Source organism: Prosopis cineraria, unplaced genomic scaffold (genome assembly GCF_029017545.1).
Source record: "Prosopis cineraria cultivar Desert tree isolate PC_DT_omini unplaced genomic scaffold, ASM2901754v1 PC3, whole genome shotgun sequence".
Lineage (NCBI taxonomy): Eukaryota > Viridiplantae > Streptophyta > Magnoliopsida > Fabales > Fabaceae > Prosopis > Prosopis cineraria.
The window spans coordinates 47,191,384-47,219,198 of NW_026555334.1; the positions used below are offsets into that span (position 1 = coordinate 47,191,384).

At 32.6% G+C, this 27,815-nt stretch overlaps 2 protein-coding genes across 8 annotated transcripts; one reads left to right on the forward strand and one right to left on the reverse strand.

Annotated features, from left to right (window-relative positions):
- Positions 1 to 3,078: 3,078 nt before the first annotated feature.
- On the reverse strand, positions 3,079 to 14,697 carry LOC129305261 (uncharacterized). Of its 4 annotated transcripts, none has more exons than XM_054945272.1 (19): positions 14,560 to 14,697; positions 12,790 to 12,896; positions 12,195 to 12,353; positions 11,320 to 11,385; positions 11,114 to 11,203; positions 10,615 to 10,941; positions 10,353 to 10,450; positions 9,899 to 9,934; positions 9,688 to 9,808; positions 9,338 to 9,574; positions 8,967 to 9,062; positions 8,773 to 8,838; positions 8,584 to 8,622; positions 8,329 to 8,463; positions 7,009 to 7,370; positions 6,135 to 6,228; positions 5,083 to 5,259; positions 4,357 to 4,479; positions 3,079 to 3,685 (listed from the first exon to the last, which is right to left on the reverse strand). In XM_054945272.1, the coding sequence occupies exons 2-18, from the start codon at positions 12,886 to 12,888 to the stop codon at positions 4,381 to 4,383; spliced, it is 2,301 nt and encodes a 766-aa protein (XP_054801247.1). In that variant the 5' UTR covers positions 12,889 to 12,896; positions 14,560 to 14,697; the 3' UTR covers positions 3,079 to 3,685; positions 4,357 to 4,380. The 4 variants fall into 4 exon arrangements, with proteins under 4 accessions (XP_054801247.1, XP_054801249.1, XP_054801250.1 ...); XM_054945274.1 differs by having other exon boundaries at positions 14,512 to 14,660; XM_054945275.1 differs by having other exon boundaries at positions 12,195 to 12,300; positions 14,560 to 14,575.
- An 8,536-nt stretch (positions 14,698 to 23,233) lies between these two features.
- Positions 23,234 to 27,341, forward strand: LOC129307447 (kinesin-like protein KIN-14U). Of its 4 annotated transcripts, none has more exons than XM_054948416.1 (11): positions 23,234 to 23,607; positions 23,773 to 24,291; positions 24,395 to 24,478; positions 24,581 to 24,742; positions 24,829 to 24,935; positions 25,039 to 25,223; positions 25,312 to 25,476; positions 25,560 to 25,778; positions 26,066 to 26,103; positions 26,330 to 26,457; positions 26,546 to 27,341. In XM_054948416.1, the coding sequence occupies exons 2-11, from the start codon at positions 24,060 to 24,062 to the stop codon at positions 27,146 to 27,148; spliced, it is 1,923 nt and encodes a 640-aa protein (XP_054804391.1). In that variant the 5' UTR covers positions 23,234 to 23,607; positions 23,773 to 24,059; the 3' UTR covers positions 27,149 to 27,341. The 4 variants fall into 4 exon arrangements, with proteins under 4 accessions (XP_054804391.1, XP_054804389.1, XP_054804392.1 ...); XM_054948414.1 differs by having other exon boundaries at positions 23,776 to 24,291; XM_054948417.1 differs by lacking the exon at positions 23,234 to 23,607 and having other exon boundaries at positions 24,250 to 24,291; positions 24,585 to 24,742.
- Positions 27,342 to 27,815: the final 474 nt, after the last annotated feature.

Here is a 27,815-nt window from a genome sequence, read left to right on the forward strand (position 1 = left end):
ATAAACTTTTGACAAGTAAACATTTATAAAAATAAATACATATTAATTTTTTTCAGCAAGTTCTCGTTAATAATTTAATAAGTAATCATTTATAAAATATAAATTTTTTTATTAATTTTTAATTTTTTTAATAATTTAACAATTAAATTTTAATAAAATTATAAGTTCATATAAACTTTTGATAAGTAAACTTTTAATAATAAAAATATATAAAAATTTATTAAAAAAAGTTTGTATTAATTTTTTTAACAAGTTCTCATTGATAATTTAATAAATAATTATTTATAAAATAATAAATAATTATTTATAAAATAATAAATTTTGTTATTAATTTTAATTTTTTTTAATAATTTGACAAGCAAATTTTAATAAAATAACATGTATATATAAGTTTGCGGCATATAAAGTTTTTGATAATAAAAATAAGTAAATATTTATAAAAATTGGTGCATATTAATTTTTTAACAAGTCTTATTAATAATTTAATGAATTATCATTTTTGAAATGACAAGTAACCATTAAGTTTTGATAAATATTTGACTTGGAATGTAAAAACAAAGGTTATGATATATATATATATATATATATATAGAGGTTTGGTTAGTAATATTTTTGAGCAACCAAGGGATTGTGGGTTCAAACTTGAAATGATAGGTAATTTTGTCTTTTCAAACTAAATTTTAATTATATTTTGGTCTCTTATCCTTACTGAGCAATTTTAGAGTTTTTTGGTCTTTTTTTGGCAAATAAAGTGATCTGAAAAGTTCTTGATTGTGATTTTCTTAAAAAAAAATAATTGATTGCGCGGTAACATCTTTTTTTGAATTTTTTTTTAAAGAATTTCAATCAAGGACCACTATATAAACTTAATTTCAAGTAAGTCTAAATTTTTTTTGAAATTTTAATTTAATCTAAGGGAGAAAAGTCAAAAGAATTTTAACAATAAAAATATTAAAATACTCTTCACCTATTATGCAGAACCATTAGTTGTTAATTTATTTAATGCACTTGTAATTTATCAATATTACTTATAAATTACAAGATCTATCAATAATTTACAATTGATGTTAGTAAATTAGAAGATCTATTAGTAATTTACAATTGATGTTGTTTATGATTAAAAAACTAATATTAAGTTTTATATAATTATTGACACGTCAACTCAGATGATTTGTAACTCATATTCATAAATTAACAAGTGAAGTAAGAAATAGTAATTTTATATAATAAGTTAAGGATATTTTAATCTTTTTATCTTCAAAATTATGTTAACTTTTATTTCTTGAATTGAACTGAAATTTTAAAATTGTTTTGGAGCTACCTGAAATTTAAGTCTACAATCTACTGTGATCCTTAAATGAAATTATCCTTTTTTTTTCCCTCAACCCTTTGTTATTGGATCCCACATTATTTTTTCTTAAAAATGGTCCCCCATTCTCATTTTCCCTCAGTTTTTTTTTTTCCAACCAACGAGTCCGCGTTAATTCGCGTTCTCCTACTTTTTGTCAACTCTTTATTGGCGGGTCTTCCGATCAGGTGTAATGAAATACAAAAGCAAAATAATAATAAAAATTTTTAAAATTATATAAATGACATTTTGACCTCTCAAAATATTATAATTCCTCTGAAAGTCCCTAAGAACTTTTTTATCACTAAAAAATTAATATAAATGATCAAATTATTTTTAATTTAAATGTATGCATTATTGTTGAATTCCTTAAATTTTAAGAAGAAAAGTTATGAATTTTAAAACAAACCTTGTGTGATACGTGCAATATCATGATTTTAAATGTAAACTTGTGAATTACTGTTAAATTCTTATAATTTTTTAAAAAAAATTTTGAATCGTAAAGTAAAATTTATAAATAACAATTGATATTTGAACTAAGAATAATTTAATCATTTACATTAATTCTTTAATGACAAAACAACATTTAGGGACTTCAAAGGAGTTCTGTCATTTTGAAGGGTCAAAATGTCATTTTCATGATTAAAAAAACTTTTATTGTCATTCTCCCAATATAAAATGCGGCAGGGGTTTAGAAACACCATATAACGTGTGATGCTCATTTAAAAAAAAATAAAATCTGCACGGTGTGGTGAAGATATGGGATCACAACGGAGGAAGTGCGTTAATACGAATAAGCTACGTAAATAGTTGTATAACTGTGCGATATTGCGCCTACAAGTGTTAAAAATTGCCTCTTCTCTTTTATTGGATCATTGTATTAACATATTATTGTATATAAAATATAATTTGTATCAAACATTTTTTTAACATTAAAATTCTCTTATTTTTTTATTCTTATTATTTTTATAGATAACAAAACAAGAAATCCTTTTTCTTTAATCCTATGCAGCAGCACATCTTTTATAATAATATTGTCACTATTGTGGTCCTTTTTATAAAAAAAATATTTAATTCATGATAAAAAATAGTCACAATCAGTTAAAAATTATAAAATGTTAAAGATGTAATTTTATTATCAGAAATATCCTCATTTTTTTAATAACAACATATTATTAACGTTAACCAAGTCGACTGATTAACGATCGAGACATTGTCTTTATTAACGAGAATCCCGTGCAGGGCACTGCCCACGTCGTTCTAGTAAAGGCCATGCGCTCACGCTCACGGGGAACGGTTATACTTCATCATATCAAAGATTTCTACCATTAGTTGAGTGGCCAAATTCAATATTTCCTCTACCAAAACATACAAGACATTTTTAATCAAATTTTATCCTTCAATAAAGTAATTATCTACTTTTAAATTAATCCTATTTTTTCATATTTACTCTTATTAAATACTCTACAAAAGACACTTTTAGAAAAAAAAATAATAATTACACCTTAAAAGATTAAAAATACTTTACATTTTTTAACATCCAACTCAAAAAAAAAATAACTTACATTTTTTTAACGGAAAGAATATATATATTCATATATACATGTATGTGTAATAGATTTGTAAAAATCATGGACCAAAAAAAAAAATAGATATCTGAAATTCTTAATTTAAATTATTCTAAGAATATAAAAAATAAAAAATATTTAACATCAGGTTAGAACCTGTCATCAAGCTCGAAGCAAGTGCCCATTCTTGGCATACACTAGAATTTCAACAATATCCCAAAAGTTACACGCAAGAAAAGCACAAGAGGGAGATGGGAAGGAAGACTAGGGAAGAGATAATTAAGCTCCTTAATTCGAAACAAATGAAAAAATAGCATTTGCAATAAACAAAAAATAAATATAAAAGGAACAGATGGGAGGATACACCTCGAGAATAATTTCTATGGCTAGATATATAATTCACATTTCAAATGTACACTGCTTTTGACGTCACATCTATAAAAAACTACCTAATGCCGAGAAAACATCCCAATAGTCCAGCATGATCAACCATTAATTCTCAACAGAGTCAAAACTCTTCATCTTTGCAAAGAAGCAGACCACCCATGACTCCGCCGAGCCAGCGAAACTAGCATGCCGGCTAGATAAAATTTCAGTACTCGTAGGACCACTTCTCAAATAAAAACACTATCCAAGCAGGTCTAGAGAATGCCGCTATTTGGTGATCAGTGAGATTCAGAATTTACAAATTTCTAATAACACCACCGATCAACACAGGCACTTCCAGAAAAATCATTGCTCTGTAGTATTTTACACAATCAAAGATAACCTGCAAATATTGATATAACAGTAAAGTCTGTGGACCTCACTCACACAGAATATATCCAGTCATCCTTTAAACCCAAAAGGAAATAAAAAGAGAATCTTATTTCCTAGACTTTTAAAAAAAACACAGCAGAAGCTTAAAACAAGGAGGGGGGAAAGTAGTAAATATTACTATCCTAACCTTTTCATGCTTCCGGATATCTTTCCATGGGCGATGTAAATGACAAATAATAACTTCAAACTTTTTAGAAAATTGTATTCATTTTTGTAAACATTTAAACCCTTCTGAAACAAATATTGAAGGAATAGAAAAAATTCACAAAGTCCAAGAAAAAGATATTCATGACCAGCCGCAATAGTGATTGCAACGTGACAATATATTCATTCAGGAACTGCAAAATTTGCACGTTTTCAGAAAGATAGAATAAATACTAAGGTTTTATGCCGTAAAAACACTTTCCTAGGCAGACCAGCTGCAATAAACTCACCCGCTCTAAAGGCCTAAGCATTCTCTATTTGCATCAACTAGAATATAAATACAATCCTACCACACCCCCCCCTTTTTCTACTTGGCAGGCAAATACAATTTTAAGAAGTGCACAAATTAAGCCATGGAAACATCAACACCATACTGTAACTTAGAAAAGCGAGAAAATCTCAACGCACTATACCCACCTCTGATGCACATGCAGCATGCAGTCACCTTCCTTGAACCACTCTATAATTTAGAACCAGGTCATCTGTTTTCTTCCATATATAAGCACGTACTGTGGCTAAACTCATCTCAGGAGACAAGACCTGAAGTATACAAAACAATCAGCACACTACTGTGATAATATATAATGTAAACCAAACTAACTGTTTATTAAGTCAAACAATTTTTTTTTTTGAAAACTAGAAATCTTCCATGGCCATTGCATCCATATGACAGCAACAATCTAGAAAGAAACAGCTACTTGGTTTTTGGAGCTTCTGCTGAAAATAGGAACAAAAAAAATAAAAAAAAGAAATTGTAAATTTCTCAACAGTAATTCTTACAGTCGTCTTTTCCAAGTGCCTAGTGCCTAGTGCCTAGGTCTTTCTGGATCTGACTCCACTTTGCATATCAAAACTTTTCAGTGCTTAAAACTATATGAATGAACACCCTCATTTTCTTTGCTGACAGAAGAACTCTTGCTTTTCAATCGGCCCTAAGTTATGGAGCATGAATTCTAGAAGCTGGTCAAAGTTGAATTTTCAAAATTTATAACCCAAGTGACCAAGACAGAGAAGGGGGAAAACTTCAAGGGCTATAATGGCATATGATGTTACTGACGCCTTGCAAAGTAGGAAACCAAAATATTTAGTTAACTGTTATATACACAGTCAAAGGACAACATTGAAGACATCATAAAAGCTTGCCTGATTGTTGCACAATATTTCAATAGAAGGCCGAAGCTTTTGCCAAGGCTTCAATCCAGATCGGAAAGATCCATCCCCAACCGCTTGATGTTGTAGTCCCGGTGCATAACTACCATCAGCATTTACGCTATCCAATGGCTTCTCAAGGACCATCTTTTCTAGTACGTAATTAATAACCTAGACAGAAATAATAAATATAAAAAGATCATTTAATCACTCTGGAATACAATGTCTACCTGGAAGAAGTTCAAAGTGTCTACAGAACAGAGATGATCAACAGTGTCAATCAAACAACTTATGTATGAGCAGTAATTCAACAAATTAACTATGAAATGAATCCAGATTCTAGAATAAAGAATGATCAAGATAGAAGCAAAACTGGGAGAAATTTGTCAAAACAGAAAACACACGTGCAGCCCCAAAAAAATATTACAATATCCTTCCCAAAAATAGTTCACTCACAGCAGTCTCCAGCTGTGTGTCAAGTTACTGTTTCCCCTCCTCTCATAGCCTTCCTCCCACATAAAGTGTTTCGATAAGAAATATAATAACTACATATGCGGGCAGCACATTAAAATTTTCAAATTCAGGACAAAAACTACAGTTTTGCTTCTCAGAATTATTAGCTGACAATTGAAGCTAAATATATTGGCAACAGAATACATTCTTGTAGCAGCAGGCAGGCAGAATATCCACCTGTTTATCTGTTCATCACAATATTTCAAATTAGAGGAAGTATTCCTAAACGAAATAATATTAGCATCCCTAGAGGAAAGAAACATTGTTGCAGAGTGCTTCCTAGTTTTTCACAACAGATGGAATAGGTTACTAAGAGAGTCATCTAACTACTTGATGGAAGTATACAAATCCATTGATAAATGATAAAGACATAAATTGCTCTTTTCCTAAATAGATTGCCCTTTTGATAAAGATACCAATATCCAAGAGAGGATGGTCAAACACAAGATCTCTATATGGAGAGTGTCTTCTCCTTTATATCCAAGTAATTATCAAATTCCCAATTGTCAATTGCTATGAATAAACAAACTTACTTTGTGAATTCTTAATATACGTGGAGCACTTAATTTCCCTTGTGTGAGGATCTGAAAGCTAGAACCTTCACAGGGATGCAAATAGAAACTGCATCTGCAGTGGTCAACACAAAATAATTTGTATTATATGAAAAAATAGGGGTAAACATAAAGGTTTTCAAAACGATAGAACTGCCATGACAAGTTCAGACTTCAGACACTTGGGTTCACAATATTTCATTTGTTTTCTAAATCTATCAAAATAAGAAATGAATTCAATCATTTCACGACAATAAATATAAGTACAGAAAAATAAAAGATCAATACAAGAAGCAATTAGTGAGCACCACTAGATCAGAAATTAGTAAGCCATCTATAACTTCTTAAGCATATGGTGTGCTGATTAATGTTTTGCGAGCCATCTAAAGCTCCATCATAAAACTCTCAAGAGTCAATTTGCCATTTTAGTACAAGGAAAACAACTTTGAATCATCAAAAACATATAAAATAATTAGTTGAGCTATAAAAAATATAGGGCAAAGGGGCAAAAATATCTAAGAAGTTGTTGGACAAAAGCATCCAGTAGCCCAAAGCGAGAAAAAATACACGAGTGCCCATGAAGTTATTTTTTCGGTCCATCTATGACCAAATGGTTAAAAGTCAATGACGTTGACTGTCCATTATGTTGTGGATCTAAAATTTAACTATTTGATCATAGATGCATCAAAAAAATAACTTCACGGACGCTCGTGCACTATTCCTCACTTTATGTTACTGAATGCTCTTGGCTGACAACTTTTTAGGTATATTGCCCTTTCACGTAAAAATATATGCACAAATATGAGTTAAGTGAAACAAATTTGAGAGGGAGAAAAGTCATAAGACAAGAAGTTACTTGGTATTTTCTCTAGGAGGTAACCGATTATGCAATACACAGTCCAAGCACCAAGAGGGAAAGTCTTTATCATCCTCCGTTCCATCCAGATCAGTAATTTTTTTCCTCCATGGACCTCCTTGACTGCCCTCAGTGATAATGGAAGGAGGGAATGCTGTGGAAAAATTAAAAGGAGGAAAAACCACAGCATCGTGCTCCATACTACTGTCAACCTCAATTCTTGAATGGGTAAGACTTCTGGTTGTCATTTCCTTTCCCATTAGCAGTTCACCGTTAGCAGGAGCATGTAATCCCATTCTTTGCTTCCGTTTCATCACCCAATGTGCCAAGAGCCCTTTAAGGGTTTCACGAGCCAAATTAACCTGCAGATTTATAGAAAGACTTCGATAACTTTTTTCAGTAGCTGGAACAGACATTATTTTGGATAGTTGATAGTAAACTATTGCAGTCTTCCTCATAATTCCATTTAATGCATGCACTAGAGGATTGCAAAAGTGGACCAAAAGTTCGTTAGGGCCCTCCAACTTCTGGAATGATGCCTGTCATGGTGCTGGTCCTATTTCCAAAAAACTCTAGAACAGGCTGAAATTCTGCCAATGGCAGCTTCAGAGAAATACAAATTCCATATAAATATCCAGCATCTGTGACACTAGCACGATGACAGGCATCATTCCAGAATAGGCAAGGCAACAAATAGTAAAATGAAAATATGGTTACATGCAAGGTAATGTGGAATTCATAAAATGAATATCAATATCAATATCAATTATCAGAGCCAACAATAATGTGTCTAGAGCATATGAGAAGAATCCATGTGCACAGAACATCCATGTGTTCCCAAGATAGATGTGGAATTCAGGATCCCATGGTATGGTTCAGGAATGCCCAGTATTTTCATCGCAAGCGATGTCAATTTTCAAATTCTCATTAAAATAAACCGTCATCATTTTATTACAGCATTGGGATGAATTTAATGATAACAAGACATCAATGAACCATGCAGGAATGCTGACCTGGTGCCTCATGGGAATTAAGACGGGACAGTTTGCAGCTGAAATGACGTCAATAACTTAAATTTTGTTATGATGCTCAAACTTTAATTTTCTATTGACTGCAGGCATTTTCAGAAAGCAGACCAAGATTCCAAAGAGTTTTCATTTAGGATCAGCATTCTAATTAAATATTCCTGGGAAGTTTGATAGCATATCTTAAGACAGTACTCCCCGGAATACAATTATTCCATACCATTAATTGAACATCCCATTAAGAAAGGTGAGGACAAGTCAATTGCCTATGGGTTATATCTATATGTTTGTTTACCTTATCGTCTTCAGGCTTGCCAACGATGTTTAGGTCTGCTGAATACATCTCTGCAGAGAAGCATTGGGGTGTGTCCAAATGAACAGATAAACATCCGAGCCTGGTGTCCACTGTGAACCAAGTGGGGATGCTAACCTGAAACCACATGGAAAGAATATTAAAACCATCCAGTAAATAAAAACTGCAATGAAATGTTACAAGAAAAAAATTACACTACCAAAAAAGTATGATGCTAATGCAGATCAGTAACCATACCATCTCAAATAGCTCTTGCTTTTTCTCCTCAAAAGAAATCTAAATAGTGAACATTCCTCATTAGCCACCATTGAAATTTATAAAATAGGAATAAAAATAAGAACAAAAGCCAAGCTCCTTTCAAAACAGAACAGTTTGACATACCACTATCCTAACCAGGAACTGTTGAAAAATACAACCAAATCTTACCTTCCCATAATCTTCAATCACAGCACCTCTAGTAATCTCCCACAACTTCACTGAACCAGAAGTATCCTAAAAAGAATCCATATATCAGTTCAATAAAACATGGAAACACACTAGCAACTTAGCAGCAGAAAATTAAAACAGCATTAACATGAACATGTTGGTAAAGTAACATGAGCAAGAAGGTATCAAATTACCTTTGTCAGGACATGCCTCTTATTATTTAGAATTTCATGCTGTACTATTCCTGGGGAGCCAGCAATGGTTAAGGTTGGTTCTTTATAAACAGGAACCTAAGAACATCATGATTTCAGCCACAAAATTGAAAATTATCAATACCACATCCCATACAGAAAGAACCTCTTCTTGGGATGACAAATACAATCATCCCCTAAGTATACAAACTAATATGAAACAAAATATATATATATATATATATATGCTTCATCTTTACAAGCATTCACGCAATTAGCATAACAAGTTTCCAGAACAATAAGCCACTTGGCAGACAAAATAACGTGATCTTAATAATTATCAAGACAACATTAAGAAAATAAAAGCAACTTACAGGGGTAGATCCTTCAAGAGACACCCTTGCCCTAGAAAAGGACAAATTACCAGCCAAAAATGAAGTGCCCCTTTGGAAAATCTTTTGAGGGTTACATCCTTCAGCAGGCCATCTGTGAACTGACGAGTCTGTTGAGGCAACCCACACAGTATCATCATGCATAGCCAGTTGCAAAATGGGATGTTCACCAGTAAAAAGCAAAACACTCTCTCTTGTTTGCAAATCTGTCAAGTATAACTTAAGGTATAAAAGAATAGGGCATCAAAAAGGCAAGCTTCACAAGTTAAACAGAACAAGGAAGTCACATATATTCACGTGATATTGAAATTTTCAAGGAAAACTGTACTCACTGAAAAGTCTCTCCCACCGCTATAAACATGGCTGAAGGCTGGGGTGCTGGCAAGTGCCCAAACAGAATCTGTATGAACTGCATAAGAATGCACACAACGCTGCTGACCAAGATCCCAAAGCCTACAAGGAACATGGTGAGATTAATTAGTCAAGCAACACCTAATAAAAATGTTTATCATAGAGTATGCCTTTTTACTAGAAATACTTTACCTTATCATAGAGTCAGAAGACCCTGACAAACAAAACCTGCAATAATAAGTGTCAAAGATATCTCAGTTTACTTACAAGAAACACTATGCCTTAATTTTATGCAACAAATGTATCCAACAAAAAGCTGCACAGATATATTCAATGGCATAGATAACCCCATCCACATAACACATTATCTTCTATAATACTGACAACTGAATAGCAACCCTTAGTGGGTCATGATTAAGCCAATGAAAATAACATCACATGATATAAATGCATAGTCATCAATGTGCTACTAGAAATTATAAAAATGCCATCAGAGAAAGATTGAAGTATAAAGAATATTGGGGAAGTTTTTATGACAGTGAAGAAGTTTGCAAGTGAATAGGATGCAAGCAAGTTCCTTATAAAATTTAGATATAAATGTCAGATGAAAATTTTGCCTTAAAAGTTACACGTCTATTCAACAAACCTGCCAGTTGAATCTAGAAGCAGAGCCCTTATGTTATCTGTATGCCCTCTCAATTTCATAGTCTTCGATCCAGACCTTGGATCCCAAACTCGTACAACCTATAGAAGCAAAGAGATTAGACAATCACACAACTTACCTAATGAATTTTAAGCTCATATAGCTTCAAACAGAACACCCCTTAAAGTTTTGAAGGTAATAACAGAAACCTCCCAGCTGTCACTAACTCAGAACATAAAACATGAACATCAGTGCTTCACTGTACCTTTTCTGTGCCACCAGAGACAAGAAGGGTTCCACCTTCATTCATTGCTAATGCATAAACAGACTCCTTGTGGCCTTTGGCAGTGATTGGAATGTACCCATGAGATTGAGTAGTGTGCATGGGATTGGTGTTACTAGAGATAATATTATTGTTGGCAGAGCTAATACTACGTAAGCTTGTCATCGGTAAGGAGTTTCCAGGCCCATGGATTCCATTTGAACAACCCTCGTCCAAAATATCATTGCACTGTGAGACTGGCACCAGGGCAGCTTCAAGATCCCATATAAAAACCTCCCCACCAAGTCCGCCAGAGGCAACAATATTGCTCTAAAATGCATGACACTATAAAAGGATCAGAAAATGGATTTGATAAAGATGCAAACTTATCATTCAATCAGTACTATAAATCAAGTTAAATGGAGAACATATAAAGCATAAAGATAAACCTTTTTCTCTTGATGTGCAAAATAACAAGCATGGAATGTTCAAAATACATTACATTTTTTTCAGCTGCTGCGAGGCAAGTAACATAATCAGAGTGTTGGCGGAGAGTCCTAGTACAAGTTCCATCAGACAAGGGATTCCATATCTAGAAAAAACAGATAGAAGACCAGGAAGGGAAAAAAAGTGTGAAGATAATTAACTGATAATGGTATAGTAATATAAGAACAAAAATTTATTGGACCAATTATGTAATTAAAAAACCTTGAGGGTTGTATCTGAAGAACAAGAAACAAGCTTATTTTCCCCAACAAGAACAGAGTCATTAACCTGCAATAAGCAAACATAATTATAAATTGAATTTAGACATGTGCAAAAGCTAAGAACTTATGCATTTGTATTTTGTTTTGTGAGTATGAGGGCATCCCTATTCCCATGTCCTAGTAATGTAGCCATTAGAATTGATTGCTAATAGTTTAACGTTTACGAATTTAAGAGGAAAGTCTTCAATGGCCAGGCCACACTTCAAGAGGTTGATTACAAGATAAGGGAATAAAACATGATAAAAAGGACGGCCTGAAGAACTTTGAGCGTTCAGTGACTATGAAACTTGACTCAAACAAGCCATGCCCTAAGTTTCAGTAATCAATAAGTCTGAAGTGCAGTTTAGAGTTTGTTCAAGAGAAATTAATGGGTTCTCCAAACCTTTCCCTTCTCATATTTGACTATTTTTTTCGTAGTTTTTCCCAATAAAAAGCTATGCAAATAAGTAAAATCAAGGATTTTCCTGAAATATTCTAAAAAGATAAAACAAATGTGCACATTTATTTTTCCAACTCCTGAATTCCGTCATAAATAAAGACTAGGATAATCATCATAATTAGGCATAATATACAGATGGTGGAAATTACATTTCTAGACATCCCAAAAACAAGATATGACTTGCACACAGCACAGTTAACAGCTTTCACCCAATAAAATGGCATCATAAAAAACAACTGAGATTTTGCACTTAAGTGAGCTGTGCAAGAATAATTAAGATGCATTCCAATTAACTACTCATCCTATGAAAAACACAAGTTCTTGGAGTGGCATCATCAAGCAACAAGGTGAGGAGAAATAAAAATTAACAGGGTTACCCAGTCCACGTGAGATTCAAAAGTAGCCGAGCATGTTGCAGAATCCTCAGCCAATGCCCATCGTTTTAGTGTGCCATCACGGCTTCCAGTGAAGAGATAATCAGACCTATCATATACTGATGACTTGAGCAAAGCCAAACAATTTATGCCTGCACAATGCTGTAGTGCAAGAAAAATTTAAACAAATATGGGTAGAGCAACAAAGACAAGTCGCAAATTTTAAAAGACTTCAAAACCAAAATTTGCAAGGCTAGATTTTGAAGAAAATGCTAATCCATAAGTACCTAGTAGAAGGAAGTCAGTTAAAACGCGCATAATCAACAACTATAGGGCCTATCATCAAAATATAGAAAATCATATGGATGACAACTAAAACTTTATCCTCATCCAGGATCCAACAAAGTGGAAATCATGCATATTTACAACCTAAGCAATGAGTCAATGACCAGTTAGACTCAGTCAAGTAGTTGAATTTGACAGCTTCAGATACACAACAGTAAAAACAATGCATTAGAAGTTCGGATATGTGAATTTCAAGAAACAGCTATGAAACTATGTTTTGTATGAAGAACTAAATAATAAATTAATGAATCACCTTGGTGTCATCAGAGTCATTCAACACATATGTTAGTCTCTTCTCCTTTCGAGGTCGAATTGAATTGTTTGTATTCCCTGCGCTACCCACACGGTGCATGGCAGAAACTACAAGAGTACATAAATTGCATAGCATAAATGGTATATCCAGGAAAAAAAATATTATAGAAAATATATAGGAAGGCATGCTCAATTGAATGATTTACTGCAACCACAAATAAATCTCAGGTCATACATATTGCATTGTATTTTAAAAGTAAATTAGCCAGATGCAAAGATGGTAATCTCAATTGAATAATCCATTTCAATGTTCAGGTAGTGTAGAATCAAATCCAGATCAGCTACCTTGGGTTTCTCTGTGTACCAAGGTATGACTTGTAAGCCTCAATTCTAAATCCTTAAACCTCTAATACTGGCACATGAAGAGTATTCAAGAAATGCCTAGCTGAATCCATCACGCTAGACCGTATAAAATATTAAAATATCTTGAACATCACAAACTAACCAACTGTTGGCTCCATCATGTACCCCTATTACTGACAGATAAAAAAAAAATGCATGTGTGGAAGGCACAGACCATAATCGAACAGTCAACACTTTTGGGCATTAATCCAATTAAATCACTAGGAAAAAAAATGGCAGTTAAGAATTATAAGGAGCATTTCTAAGCAGTATTCAGAGGACAAATTTCGGCAGCATGTGGAGCATGGCCATTTCTTACAGAAAGAAGGTTGAAAGAACGGGAGAAGTCTTAAAGGGTGCATACAGAGGCGTGCAAATACAAGCACTTTCTAAATAACCAACCGGACTAAAGCATCAGGCACAACCTAGGACCTATTGAACCAACCATGTCATATAATTCACCGTAAGAATATGTATATCGCAATATCTGTCCAAACCCAATTAAAGAAAATTTCATTGGTCCAAATAACAAATTTCTTGTTTTAAGAAAAGGGGGTAAAAACAGATTCCTATTCTGAAAGAAGTACTTTAGGTATTAATTCTTGTACCCCTTTAGAACGAAGACTTTCGGAACTGCAGGAAGAGTTAACAGAGCAACCTCAAACAAGAACATCATTATATGAATTTATGTCCTAGCCAGGAGTCGTAATAAGAAAATTAAACAATTAAACGACTAATATAAAACCTCAAATTGACAAAACGAAGGGCTAGCAACATTTTGAAAGCTTCTGATTAATGTTTGTAATAACCTTCAGTCAGTTTACTGCTCAGATTTGTGAGTGGAATTTTTCGACGCTATATCAGGTTAACCTTACTATTCTCAAAAGCTCAGATAATTGATTCTAAAGTCTACAGCTCACGACTCCAACCGATCGTGCTATGGTGAACTCGGCATCCAGCCAGAACTCAACCTCTATATTGCCACAAAAAAAGAATTACTTGTTGAACTTATCGGGACTCAATGTGAATTCAAACCCGAACCCAGAATTCCATGATCAACCAACCGAAGCAAAACCTAGGAAAAATAACAGATTGAATTCGCTGAAACTATCGAATACCCCTAATCATTCCTAACACACAAAGCAGACATAAAAAAGAGAGAGAAATAGACAATAAAAATAAACTGTCCCCAAGTTTGACGACCGATCACAAGGCGATGCATTTCAACGAGCACAAAAACTACATCCAACTTAAACTGCGATGAGATGAATTTATTGAATTCAAAAATAAAAATAAAAATGATGGAATGATTGAAACCAACTTAGAAGGAGGAGAGTACAGAACAGTAGAATCAGAGTGAACTCCTAACCCTGATCAGTGATAAATTCGGAGCCGATGTCTGCTTGTTTCCTTTCACTGCCGAGGTTTCAAGTTGAGAGAGCTCCGTACTCCCGATAGAGAAGGAGAGCGAAGTAGGTACAATTTTGCTAATGGGCTTTCGATTTTATTGTTGCAGGTCATTTGACTCGGCTGCGTTCTTTATTTTATTTTTATTTTTTTTTTGGTGTAAACTTATTGCCAATATCGCCTTTCTCGCTGAAAAGGATAATATCGTCTTTACATGTCACATCATCTGGGTAGAAAGTTGAGGGTCTTGATGAGCCATTCATGACGAGATGACGTTTATTCATTTGAATTTAATTTGAACAGGTTTAAATTTAATTTTTAAATAATAGTTTTATTTTTAAAAAAATAATTTATAAATTACAACTTTAAAATTTTAATTATAAATTATAAAATTTATTAAATAGAAAATTTAAAACATAAAAATAGAAAACAGTCAATTACTCAATTTTAATATGATGAATGCCCAGTCGTTGTTGTTTGAAAATTGAAATCCATTTAGCTGCATGGATTTTATGCGTTCGTTCGGTAACTACCTAGTCCTTTTATTTGAAAAAAAATCAAACAAAAAACATTAAAGAAAACTAAAACAGACAATTTTAATATATAAATATGTAGCACCATAGCTAAATAAAAGGGTAAAACTTTATATACTTAGCCTTATAAATTTAACATACTTATATTTAATTAAATTATGATAAGTAAATTTTAATATGTTAATAAAATTAATAACAAAAATTTATTATAAAATAAATTATTCATAAAAAATTCACAAGTTTTAATTTAATTAAAAACAACCACGTTAAATATATAAAATCAACTATAAGTTTTACCTTTGAATAAAAAACAAGATAATGTTATGAAGATCTGGCTGCATTCCGAAATCAATTGAAAATAGTAACGCGCGCAGTTTTATGCTATAATAACACTAATTTGATACATTCACAATTTGAATTAATTCATTCATGGCTATATGAAATTCAGAGGGAATATCTTTATTCAGATAAATATTTGATGATCCTTTCTCAACTTATTGAAAATCTCAAAAACAAGCAAGTCATTGTAGTTAACCGAAAAATAAATAGAGAACTAAATTATTGTCTTAGCTTGTATAAAAGCCCAAAACCAATTATATCCCACAGCTTGATAAAGTTATCAATCTTGTTCAAATTGAATTTAAATTGTGAAAAATAACTTTATGGTGTGTTCTGATTAATCAAATTTTGGATTTGGATTTGGATTTGAATTTAAATCAAATCCCTCACTTAGATAAACAAAATCTTATATATTTGGATTTGATTCAAATACAAATCTATCTTTTGTCATATTTCCTTTATAATTTCAAATTTGTATTATACCCTTGAAATTCTAATAACTAAAAACACCTCATTCTCTTCATATTTTCACCATTGACACTTATATTTTAATGACCTTACTTATTAACCCAACTAATCACACTCAACCTAAATCACTAAGGAATAACCTTGGCTAACCAATATATTAAACTTACAAAAGAGGACCAGAAGTTAGGATCCCAAAATCATTTAAAAATATTGAATAAATGATATAATTAAATTATCGTAAGAATCAAAGTAGAAAGATAAGCAAAAACATGGGAACTATGAGTAGTATTAAGAAACAAACACACAAGGGCAAAACGAGCATTTAAAGCAAGTCAATGCACATCTACCATGGCTAACGGGCTCTTTTGCTACGACCAACATGTACATGGACACCCATTGTGGCTAAGCAACACCTCGTCGCAACTAATCCTAACTTAACCTGCCGTAGTGATGGAAACCCTTAATTAGCATAGAATTACAACAATTAAGAATTAAATTCAAATGCACCAAATTACTTGCCTAGTTCTCCAAATAAAGTGATTCAAGCACCCATGTGTAGATAATTAAAAAATCTAATTAATGACACCATTTACAACTTAATCCAACTCCAAACAAGGATCCTAAGATATAAAGTGCCAAGGTTTGCATTTGCTCCCCTTGTACTTGAACAAGTGTCTCCTTTCAAATCATTAACTCTATAATTTAACAATTACATATACTTATGCTTGAACATGCTATAACAATAATCTATATTCCAAAGTAAAAACATTAATTACATCATGCTTTTGCATATTAGGCCTCTTTCTCAAAACTGCAAGGCCACCACAAAAAATGCCCAAGTCTCATAAATATGGCTCTAATGCAAATGAAATCATTGTTCAAACATACAATTATCCCGTGTTGGCAATTCATAATCCATCATTGCATGAACTTATTAACAAAATAATACTCTAAAACATTTATTTTACTACCAATAATACAAACAATCACATTTATTCATCATAAATTCACCCCTTTTTCAAACCATAGGTCTACCATTTCTAATGAATTAGCAACTAGAGAGGATGAGTAACAAAGAAAAAAATTAGAACATTCTGGAAAAGCTTGAAATCATATCCAAAATATCCTATTATGGAGCCTCACATTCTAAATCAGCTCTTGTATCACTGGCACTCTCTTGTTCTCTTTATTCGAGCAAGCCACGGGAAGAGAAAATGAAAAAGGGAAGAGGGGTTGTATTTATTTATTTGAATTTTGAGGGTAAAATTTCTAAAAGAATGAGAGAATTGTAACATCCTGGGTTGGAAACTCTAAAATTTTGACTGTTAAACAAGGATAATTTGGTCAAAATTAGTTATCTATGAATTAATAATGTTTTTGAAACACTAATAAGATTTTTGGATAGCTTTAGAAATGAGTTAAGATGGTGTACAGGTCAACTAGGCTTGAAAGGGTGGCCAATATAGGCATATGGCTTTGTTGTGCCATGTTCCGTGACACACTGATAGTTTTTGAAATAAATCAAATGCGAGTTGTGTCTGATTTCAGAAAAGGAAAGAGGAGAAACAGGACATGTGACGAAGGGAGAGCTCATAGGTGCTGGGGCTTTATCTTGGGAATACTTTGAAGGCAATACAAGCTTAGGTCATCATTGGATAAGCTCTATTTCCCCTCTTCTCCCTTATATTTAAATTTTTAAAGTGACAAGTTAGGTTTAGAGGTTGTTTTCATCTCTCATTGGATTTTGACCAAACCCATTAACTTAGTTAGATTTTTGGAAAATTAAATCAAAAAAATCAAGCTCTTAAACCTTGGTTTATGGTTTTAAATGTGATTTGAGATTTTTTATTAGGGTTTTAAAAAGCCTAAAGTGAAACTTGATATAATTAAAGCAATGTGGGTGAAGAAGTGATATTATTTAAATGTTTAGGTGCTAAATTGAATTAATGAAGCGTGTTGGAAGTACTGATGGTGTTAAAATGGGATTTTGAATATAGTGAGTACCCGAAATTGAGTGCTTAAGGGGTTTAAATGGAGTGATAATTGATTATTAGTGCTTACTCGTGTAGATTAAATATTTCACGGGTGTTGATACGTTAGTAAACCTTGTGGAGCAAATATTAGACTATGATAACCCTTTTTGTGATAAAAAAAATTAAGATAACCAAATAATTCACTTTATTTGATTAAGTGCTTAGCTGTTTGTGAGTAAATATGTAATTTGCATACATGTATTTTAAAAGTTTTACATATTGCAAAATGATGATATTGTGTACAGGAAATTATTTTTAAAACAATGAATGTATGAAAATTTTTTTATATAAGTAAATTATGGTTTAGATGCTAGTATGTGATATTTATAAGAAGAGTAAGCATGATCATGACAGGGGGTGGGAGTTTAGCCGTAGGAAGGAGTAATAGAAATTCATATGACATTTATATCCTCGTTGCTTAATAAGGTACAATGTTGGAGATTATTTTTTTGGTACTCATGTGAGGTATGGTGTTGGATATTTACACTTTTTAGCATCAGTGCGATATGGTAGTAGAGTAACAACACCTCGATTCATGTGTGATAGGGGGAAACCATAGTCTTGGAGTAAGATAAGACACTTTTGATTGAGTGATTCTATCACTAAAGATGTGCTTAGGCTAATATGTGTGTGTTTGGTCTAAAAAAACCTTTAGTTTCAATTAAGGTGATATGGAGGCTTAGATGATAGAATGATTATGCTAGAGTGTGAAAATGACTTATAGATATAGAAACATTTATATTCGGACACGTGTCAATGTATTTTTGTATATATAAACTTTATTTGTTTACAGTTGTGAATATTAATTAATAGTTGTAAGTTATTTTATTATTGAGATATTTATCTCACTCTGTGGTTATATTTTATAGGTGAGAGCTCCGTTAGAAGAAAAGGGAAGGAAGAGACTATTAAGGATTGAAGAGCTTTAGCTTGTATAGCTCCTTTTCTTTTTCTTTTGGTATTATAATGAATAACTTATGAATTTTTATGCCAACTTAACACCATGTATTGTTTTGAGGTTACTTATATAAGAAATAATTGTAATTGTGGGTATCTTGACCTTGGATGATGTAACTATGATGAAATTGATATGAGATGTTGAGATACTAGTGCAAGTGATGTTTTTGTGTTGATTATGTGTTTGAATGGCCATGAGAATGCTTAAACATATTTAGTTGTTACCTTCTAAATCCATTATGGAATTAGGGTTTTGATGACTAATTTGTGCATAAACTATTATTATTGTAGTGGTGTTAATAGTGGTCTAATTGAGTTGATCTAAGTGGTTTCAAGGTTATTAGCACTAGGTTTGTGGGTCTAGACACCCTTATAGTGGTTTTGAAAGAAAAATGGATAAACTTATGTTCAAGTGTCCAACTTTTAAATGGTTGAGTGTTTGGGTGTGAAACTGGTGTCATTAGCTAAAAGGCTCAATGAATAGGTTGCGAACACTTGAATTACTCAATTCAAATATTAGATAGTAAAACGACGTACTCAGAAAGTTGGCCAGAGGAGTTATCGTGACAGCATAAATGTCATGATAGTAGGAATACGCCACAACGCAAGGTTGGTGCACCATAGCATAAAGAGGGATGAAGTCCCTCCGTGCCATCCACCGTGGCAGTTAATACCTACTATGAACACTGTATTTTGTTCGGGTATATTTTACATTTAATAAAAAATAATAATTTCAACCAAAAAATATAAAAATATAAAAATAAAATTTAATTCTTTTTAGAATTATATTTTCAAAAAAATAATAGGGTTCTATTTTATTTTAGTCTAGATAATCTTTTGTTGGTTAGGATTTTGTTTCTTTTAGTTCATTAAAAAATAACCAAAAAAATAAAAATATAAAAAATGAAATTAAATCCTTTTTAGGATTATATTTTAAAAAATAATAATAATCTAACAAAATAAAAAAAATAATCTTGCTTAAATCTTTAAAAATCTCTCCCAAATTATTCCAACCATTCAAAAATACTGAAAATTAAATTTTAAAAGTTAACTATTTTAAATTAATTTTAGAAATTAGATTAACCAAAGAAAAAAAGTAAAAGCATTAAAAAAATAAATAAATAATAGGGAGAGTGAAACGCTACAATCTGTAGCATTTCACTCACCCCTTTTATCCCTTTTCTCCGCTTTTAGTTGGACATGGAAGAAATGCAGAGCAAACGCACACGTAGCAGACACAAAACAGAGTGGAAAGAAAGAAAAAGCTAGAAGCAAAGGAAGCAAAGAGCAGAGGTGAGACATGTAGATGCAAAGAGCAAGCCTTTCGGCCACACAGCAGAGACGCACGAGTAGAAAAGAGAGTAGAGAGCATACACTAACACAACAAATGCAGAACAAAAAAAAAACAAAGAGCAAAAAGCAGATGCATGTTCAAAAGACTCGACCACACAAAAAACACAAAAAGAGAGTAGAGAGAGAGCATACTTGACCACATGTAGAGTAAAAGAAAGAAGAGATAGGTGCAAAAGAGCAGACTCACACACACATGAACACAGTAGATGAAACAATATCGAAAGCATACGAAATAGCAGAAAAAAGTCAGAAAAACAGAGTAGAAAGGCAACACATTCGAAGAGCTACACACAAGCTTTGAAAGAAAAAAACTCTTATGCTTTAAGAAGGGAGGTTGGAGCGAGAGTGAGGGAGATTCAAAAGGGAAGGAATGAAGGAGAGGGAGACAGAGAAGTTGGAGAAAGAAGAGAGATCGAAAGTGAGAGAGCAGTGACAGAGGGAAAGAGAGAGATCTTGCGTATTGTTTAAATTAAAAATATTTTTAAATTTTATATTTTTATGAAACTAAAGTTGTGACGTGTATTTAATTAACTTTAGTATATATAATTTTATTTAAAATATCTTATAATTTGAGACAGAGAAGTATGATTTATTCTTTATATAATTTTTTTATAACATAAGGACCAGGTTTCACCAATAATAGAGATCATCTATTAAGATATTAAGAATAAATAGTAGATCTTTTCCAATTAAATTACTACATATATAAGGTTTAAGGTTCAATCCATGGCTATTTGTTCAAGTAACTGAAATTCCACCGCTTTTATTAACTCTAATTAATGTTTATTCTCCATATTTTACATTGCGAATTAACAATATAAAATTACAGCACGCCACATGTTTTAACAAATCATTTCCCAACATCGGAAGATGCTAAATATCTAGACACCGTAATTATTCCTTATTACTTATTAAATTAAAAAGTTTCCACTGCCGAGGAGCACGTCGCCATGGTAAAAGTAGAAGCAGCCTAGCAGGTATGAACATGAGTACAATTAGAACTAAAAAAACAAAAATTACTCCTTCCATCCTAATCTACAAGACATTTATAAAATTACATGAATCAATAAAATTTATTAAATTCATTTTAATATTTTATTTTGTTCAAGACAGAAATATAAATTAAAAAATTATCCATTATTTAATACTTTATTTTTAAAAGAATATTAAAGAGAGAAAATGTAAAGGGAATGATAATATTAAAAAAGTATTATTAATAAAATATTATTTTTATTAAAGTGTTTTATATTTTGAGAAGTCAAACATCTTTTAAAAGCATCTTATAATTTGGGACGGAGGCAATATACTTTATGATTGAAATAAAAATAATGCTCATTTCCTCCCAAATTATAAACTAGTATTGAAGAATTTTTTCATTTTAAAATACAAAAAAATTTTTTAAAAATAAATTTTTTATTAATAATATTTTTAATATTACCTTTTAAGTGAAAATATAACTAAAATGATATTATATTGTAATAATTAAGTATATAGGGCATTTTTGAAGTTTATAGTTTTATTTTAAAAAGTAAGTTTGTAAGGTATGATTATTGTGTTTTATTGATATGGGTTAATGAGCATTCTAAATACAAATAGAATCTTAAACTCTGAACTCTTGATATGTGTAAAAATTTTTCTTAACTTGTAAATTTTAAATTCTTGAAATCTTGTTGTTAGATTAGAAAAAATGACTGTTATTTTTAAGAGGTAAGATGAGTGCCATATTAGTGTGTGATTAGGCCCCAAAATTACAAAAATAATAGCTTTTTTCCTTCAACTTAATGGCAATATTTTAGGCATTTGAAATTTAAGAGTTGAGGAGAATTTTTGCACATTTTAAAAGTTTTAAAGTTGATGATGCTATTCACGCAATAGTTTAAGATTTATGATACTTATTAATCCTATTGACATGCATGATCTTATCTCAAATTATTTTATAATTTGGGATGGAGAGATGAGAAAATTTGAAAATAATGGGTAAATATCTTAATATTTTATTGCTGATGTTTTTAAAAATATCTAACTAAAGTTTTTTTTTTTTGTTTCATGTGAAGCTGAAATTCTTATAAAGCAAAGTTGAAAATCGTAAAAGTTAAAATAGTTCTCAATTAAATAATTTTCATATTTATTTTTAATTTAGCATTATATACGTTAAAAACTACAGTGGAATAACATTTCTAACTGAAAAAAAAACCAATTGAAAACTATTTTAGTTAAATTTCTAAAAATTCTAATTACTTTTTATGATTTCCAGCTTGTATATAAATGAGGACATTTTGATGATTTGATCAATTGAATCCTCTCTGGTTAATAAAGGGCTAAGGTTTTTAATTGATATGTTCAATTTTTTGGACATGTGATATGTTTAAATTTTGAAGTCTTAAATAAATGTTGGAAAAAAAATTGAAGTCATTAGTATCAGCATTATTTTTTACGTGGCCCTAAGCGTGTCGTTTTCCCTGTTAGGCCGCCGCCTAATAATAATTAACATTTTTTTAATCTATTTATAAAATAATTTTTTAATTTTATTTATAACTCATTTTTTTAAATTTTTATTATAAATTTTTTTATTTCACCTTTATTGAATATTGTAGAGAGAAAATATATTATTAAAATATATATATTTAATAATGATAAAATTAAAAAATTATTAAATTTATAAATATAATTAATAAATTTTAAAATTTTCTTAATTTTGTTGAATATATTAAAAGTGCCAGTAAAAAAAAAAAAGAAAAGGAATAGTTTCAACTTTCTATTCGACGTTTGCTCTGCCCTCCTTTGCCTGACAGGACTTGACTTCCCTCCATTTTTCTTTTTTTATTCTCTCTTCATTTTTCATAATTTTATAAAATATTAGATTTTAATTATTTAAAAATAAATTTAATAATTAAGATGAAAAGGGCAGATGAAATAAAGTAGGAAAATGGAGAGAAGCGAGTCATGATGGAGACAAGTTCAGACAGTTCAGTTGAAGATCTGGCCCAACCCCAAGGCTCCCTGCCCTTCTCGTTTATTTATTTCTTGTTGTGCCTCCCCAGGAACTTTCACCTCCTAATCAGGGTCGTTGAGATTTTTCAATCATTGAACTAAGTCCCAGGCCTTTTTCTTCTTCCGTGATTCCCATAATTTCAAGCTTCTTTGAAAATCTGTGCTTAAATTTTTGAACCCGGTTCTTCTTTCCATGACTCCCCGATTTTTATTTTTATTTTTTGTGGGTTACATGAATCATGGCTAATGTTTCTCCATTGTAGCTTCATTACAACGCTGTCTGTCATATCGGGCGAGGACGAGCTATATTTCTTCCTTTTCCCCACGTCATGTCAGGTTTGAAAAATCGTGCTCTGCTCTCGTTCTTGGAGCCGTTCAGTATTTTCATATTCTGTCTCGATTTATAGTATCTAGAGGTTCTGGGTACTTTCTGATACTGTGACTTTGCTTCATTTTGCTTGGTTTAGTTGTCAACCATTCTTATTTATTTTTCCTTTTTAGCAGAATCACTGATCGCTGATACCCGAGAGTCATCGTGGAAAGGAAAAGTCTGATATATACTCAGAAGCAGTGATAACTTCCACTGGTTCTTATTTGGAACGTGTTTCTTCAACCTTTCGTATTTGATCCCAATAAAAGACTCCGTAGATTTTGGGTGCACAGAAGAACCAGCTTACTGTTTCATTTTCTGCGTTGTTTTTTGAGATATCAGCGATCCAGCGGGATAAGGCTGGAGTCAAGTGTGATCTCGTTTCTGGTGGCCCATACGCCCAGCTTTGCCTGGGAAGATGTTTATTTCCAGTGAAGAGCAGATTCTGTTCCATTCAGAGCATGCATCAGAAGCTGTCATCGAGGCTTTTAAATCAACTTCTTCGAATTTAAATCCTGATTCGGTTAATGGGTCCCCAGCAGTTGCTGAATTCCCCCATTCGCCTCCAGTTTCCACCATTTACACTGATGTTGGCGTTATTCCCGAACACGAAAAGAACGAGCTAGAGCAACTGATATCAAATTTAGAAAGTACAGTGTCTCGTCATCTTCTTTATCACGAATTTAATTGGGGGACACAGAACTCTATGCAACTACAATGGGACTTATTTTTGGAATTGAATTGGTTGTGTAGGAGGAGTTAAGCAGCTGAGGAATGAGCAGTGCATATTTGATAAAAAGCGGAGAGAAGCACTGAGTAAGATATTAGACATTAAAGGTACTGAGCAAATGCTGTCTAAATAGAAGCTCTGTTTACAGTGGAATCTACTGTATACTATTCCATACTTTACAGTGTTAAGAGTTGCATTTTACAATCTAGGCAGCATTCGAGTATTCTGCAGAGTTCGACCCTTTCTATTGGCGGAGAAGAGAAGAACTTCTGAGCCCGTTTCAGCTGCATCAGAAAGGATTCGGGTTAAACTGGGAGGAACGAGGAAGGAGTTTGAATTTGATAAGGTTTTCCCTCGAGAAGCAAACCAAGGCTAGTATTTAACGCTTTTGCTTAATTATCCTTACTTTCCTGTTCAAAATTTTTCTCAAGGAGTATTCCCGTTTGAGCCTCTGCAGAAAGTGTTTTTGTGGAGGTCGAGCCAATTCTCAGATCTGCAATGGACGGACACAATGTGTGCGTTTTAGCTTATGGACAAACAGGCACCGGCAAGTCATTCACTATGGTGAGTCAGAATTGCGTGTTCACATGCATGTGGTATATTTATCGTCTGTGTAGCGGTACCAGATATAAAGCGGTTAAGTCTAAATTCTGAAATGATTCTGTAGAATGGCACAAACGAGCAGCCAGGAATTATTCCCCGAGCTCTTGAGGAGTTATTTCGGCAAGCCTCTCTAAAGGATTCATCATCTTTTACATTTTCAATGAGCATGTTAGAAGTCTACATGGGTAGTCTAAGAGATCTGCTGGCTCCGAGACCATGCGGTAGAGCATATGAACCTGTGACTAGATGGTGAGCTTTCTAGCTCCTGATTTGTGCTATTTTAGACAAAGTTCAATGGCCCATTCCTCTGATGCACTTTGGCTATCCCTTCTTCCAGCAATCTCAACATTCAAACAGATCCAAAGGGATTGGTCGAAATTGAAGGTCTCTCGGAAGTGCAAATCTCAGATTCTGCTAAAGCCAGATGGTGGTACAACAAGGGTAGAAGAGCAAGATCCACTTCATGGACTAATGTGAATGAAGCATCGAGCAGGTCACACTGGTGGGTTATAGGTCTAATCAGATACTTTTCCATGGGTTTCTTAGCTTGATAATTAAATTATCTGTTTAGCTTCATATATCTAGCTTGACAAGGATCACCATATCCCGTCGTGGATACGCTTTGGAAGGCAAAAGGGAAAGAAGCAAGTTGTGGATGGTTGATCTCGGAGGAAGCGAGCGGTTACTCAAAACTGGAGCCATAGGATTAACACTTGATGAGGGCCGAGCCATTAATCTTTCTCTTTCTGCTTTAGCTGATGTCATTGCAGCTTTGAGGAGTAAGAGGAGTCATGTGCCTTACAGGTAGGTACTCTGCCCTTTTTTTTCATTAAAATACTTCCAAGTTTAATCATAAGAGGAGTCATGTGCCTTACAGGTAGGTACTCTGCCCTTTTTTTTTTCATTAAAATACTTTCAAGTTTAATAATGTCCTTCTGGCTGTTGGATGTGAAAGTATGCCTGAAAAAGCTGATAACTGCAGACATGGGCCATATCGTTGGCTTCTACTAGCTATCTTGCCATCTCAATTGCTGCATCTTTCCTGACAGTGAAAGCATCATCTAACTGACTTTTGTCTTCCATGTATGCAGAAATAGCAAGCTAACTCAAATACTCAAAGATTCTTTAGGTGTGTGCACCAACTGTTGCTCACATAAAATGAGGACATTTTACTGGTATAAATTCATAGGATCGCATGATTCAACTAATTTGATCTGCTCAGCAGAATATATTATACAAGAATATGAACGGTGGGATATTTGTTGAAGGGTCAACAACTGTATGAACCATGCATAGTCACGCTTGCTAAATTTATCTATACATCAGAAACGTCTAATTTATAATTAGTAATTCAGGTAATGGTTCGAAGGTCTTGATGCTTGTGCACATAAGCCCTTCCGAGGAAGATGCTTGTGAGACGATGTGTTCTTTAAACTTTGCAAAGAGGGCAAGAGCAACAGAGTACAACAAAGAAATACCAGAGGTAAACGTACTGACAGTTGCCCCAAGGTGAGCCCCTGAGCAGAACCTGTTTGAAGATTGCTAACTATCTCTACATCCGTGTACCGTAGGAATTGAGAAAGCAAAAGGAGAAGAAGATCCTGAAGCTTGAGGAAGAGATGAGGGAAGCTGAAAAGGAACACCAGAAACTTAGGGATCGAATTCAGGAGGCTGAGTTCAAGTTAGGCGAACAAAAAAAGGTCTTCTCAGCTACATATAAGCCTCTGGAAAACAATGACAGTGCCCCTATAAGCCCTAAAAATAATGTGAAAGAGGTCACTGAAAACCCGAAAGCATCTAAGAAATATATTAAAAGAAAAATATCGAATTCTATGCCTCGATTCATGACTTCCACCGTTGCCAGTCGCCAAAGGCAAAGTGCTTCGGAAAAAGAGCTTGTTGGAAGATCAAGAAGTTTAAGTTCAGCGATCACTAGGGGTTCCCTCAAGTTTTCAGGTTCTCAATCACTGAACTGCTCGGATCTCCGCTTGAAAGCAGTAATACAGAATTCAACTGGAAAATCTCGGCTTGGTGAAACCACGGGCGAGAGTCCTAAATGCAGCGGTTTGGAATCAAAAACCACCAATCCTGGAAGCAGGATGTTCACTTCATCGGATCCTAACGTGGTAGTTATGTTACGTCGTCATAGAAGAAGAATGTCCGATCTGATCTGACGGCGAAAATGAAGATGCATCTTCATTGCGCATGTTTTTGCGAAATGGTTGCATGCTAAACTGTTTTTATTTTTTGGTGTGTAACTGTAACATAACAAATAGGAGCGTGTGGTGGATGGTATGTTAATAGGTTGTCTTGAATGGTTGCCAGTTCGGATCTGTTACCTAATTATTTTTTTTTTGGCCAGGTTAACTAATTATTTAAATATAAATGATTTGTTATTTGGTTGAAATCACTGAGATGGCAATGATTTTTGGTAAAATTAATCACTTAATCTCATAATTTTAATTCAATTGTAACTCAATTCTTAAATTTTAATTAATTATAATTCAATATTTATAGTTTTAATTTAATCATAACTTAGTTTTTAAATTTTGCTGGTTAAATTTAGTTTTTATAATTTTAACCACTTAAATATTGATCTTTATATTTTAAAAAATTATAAAGATTAAAAATATTTTAAACTTTATATAATATTTATAAAGATTAAAAGGGTATAGTAATTTAAAATATTAATAATAAATTTTAATATAATTTTAATATTTAAAATTTTATTTTTTAAGATATAGGGATCAATATTTAAGTTTATGAAATTATAAAAATTGAATAGCGAAAATCGAAGTTTATAAATTGAATTATAATAGAATCAAAATTTTAAAAATTGAG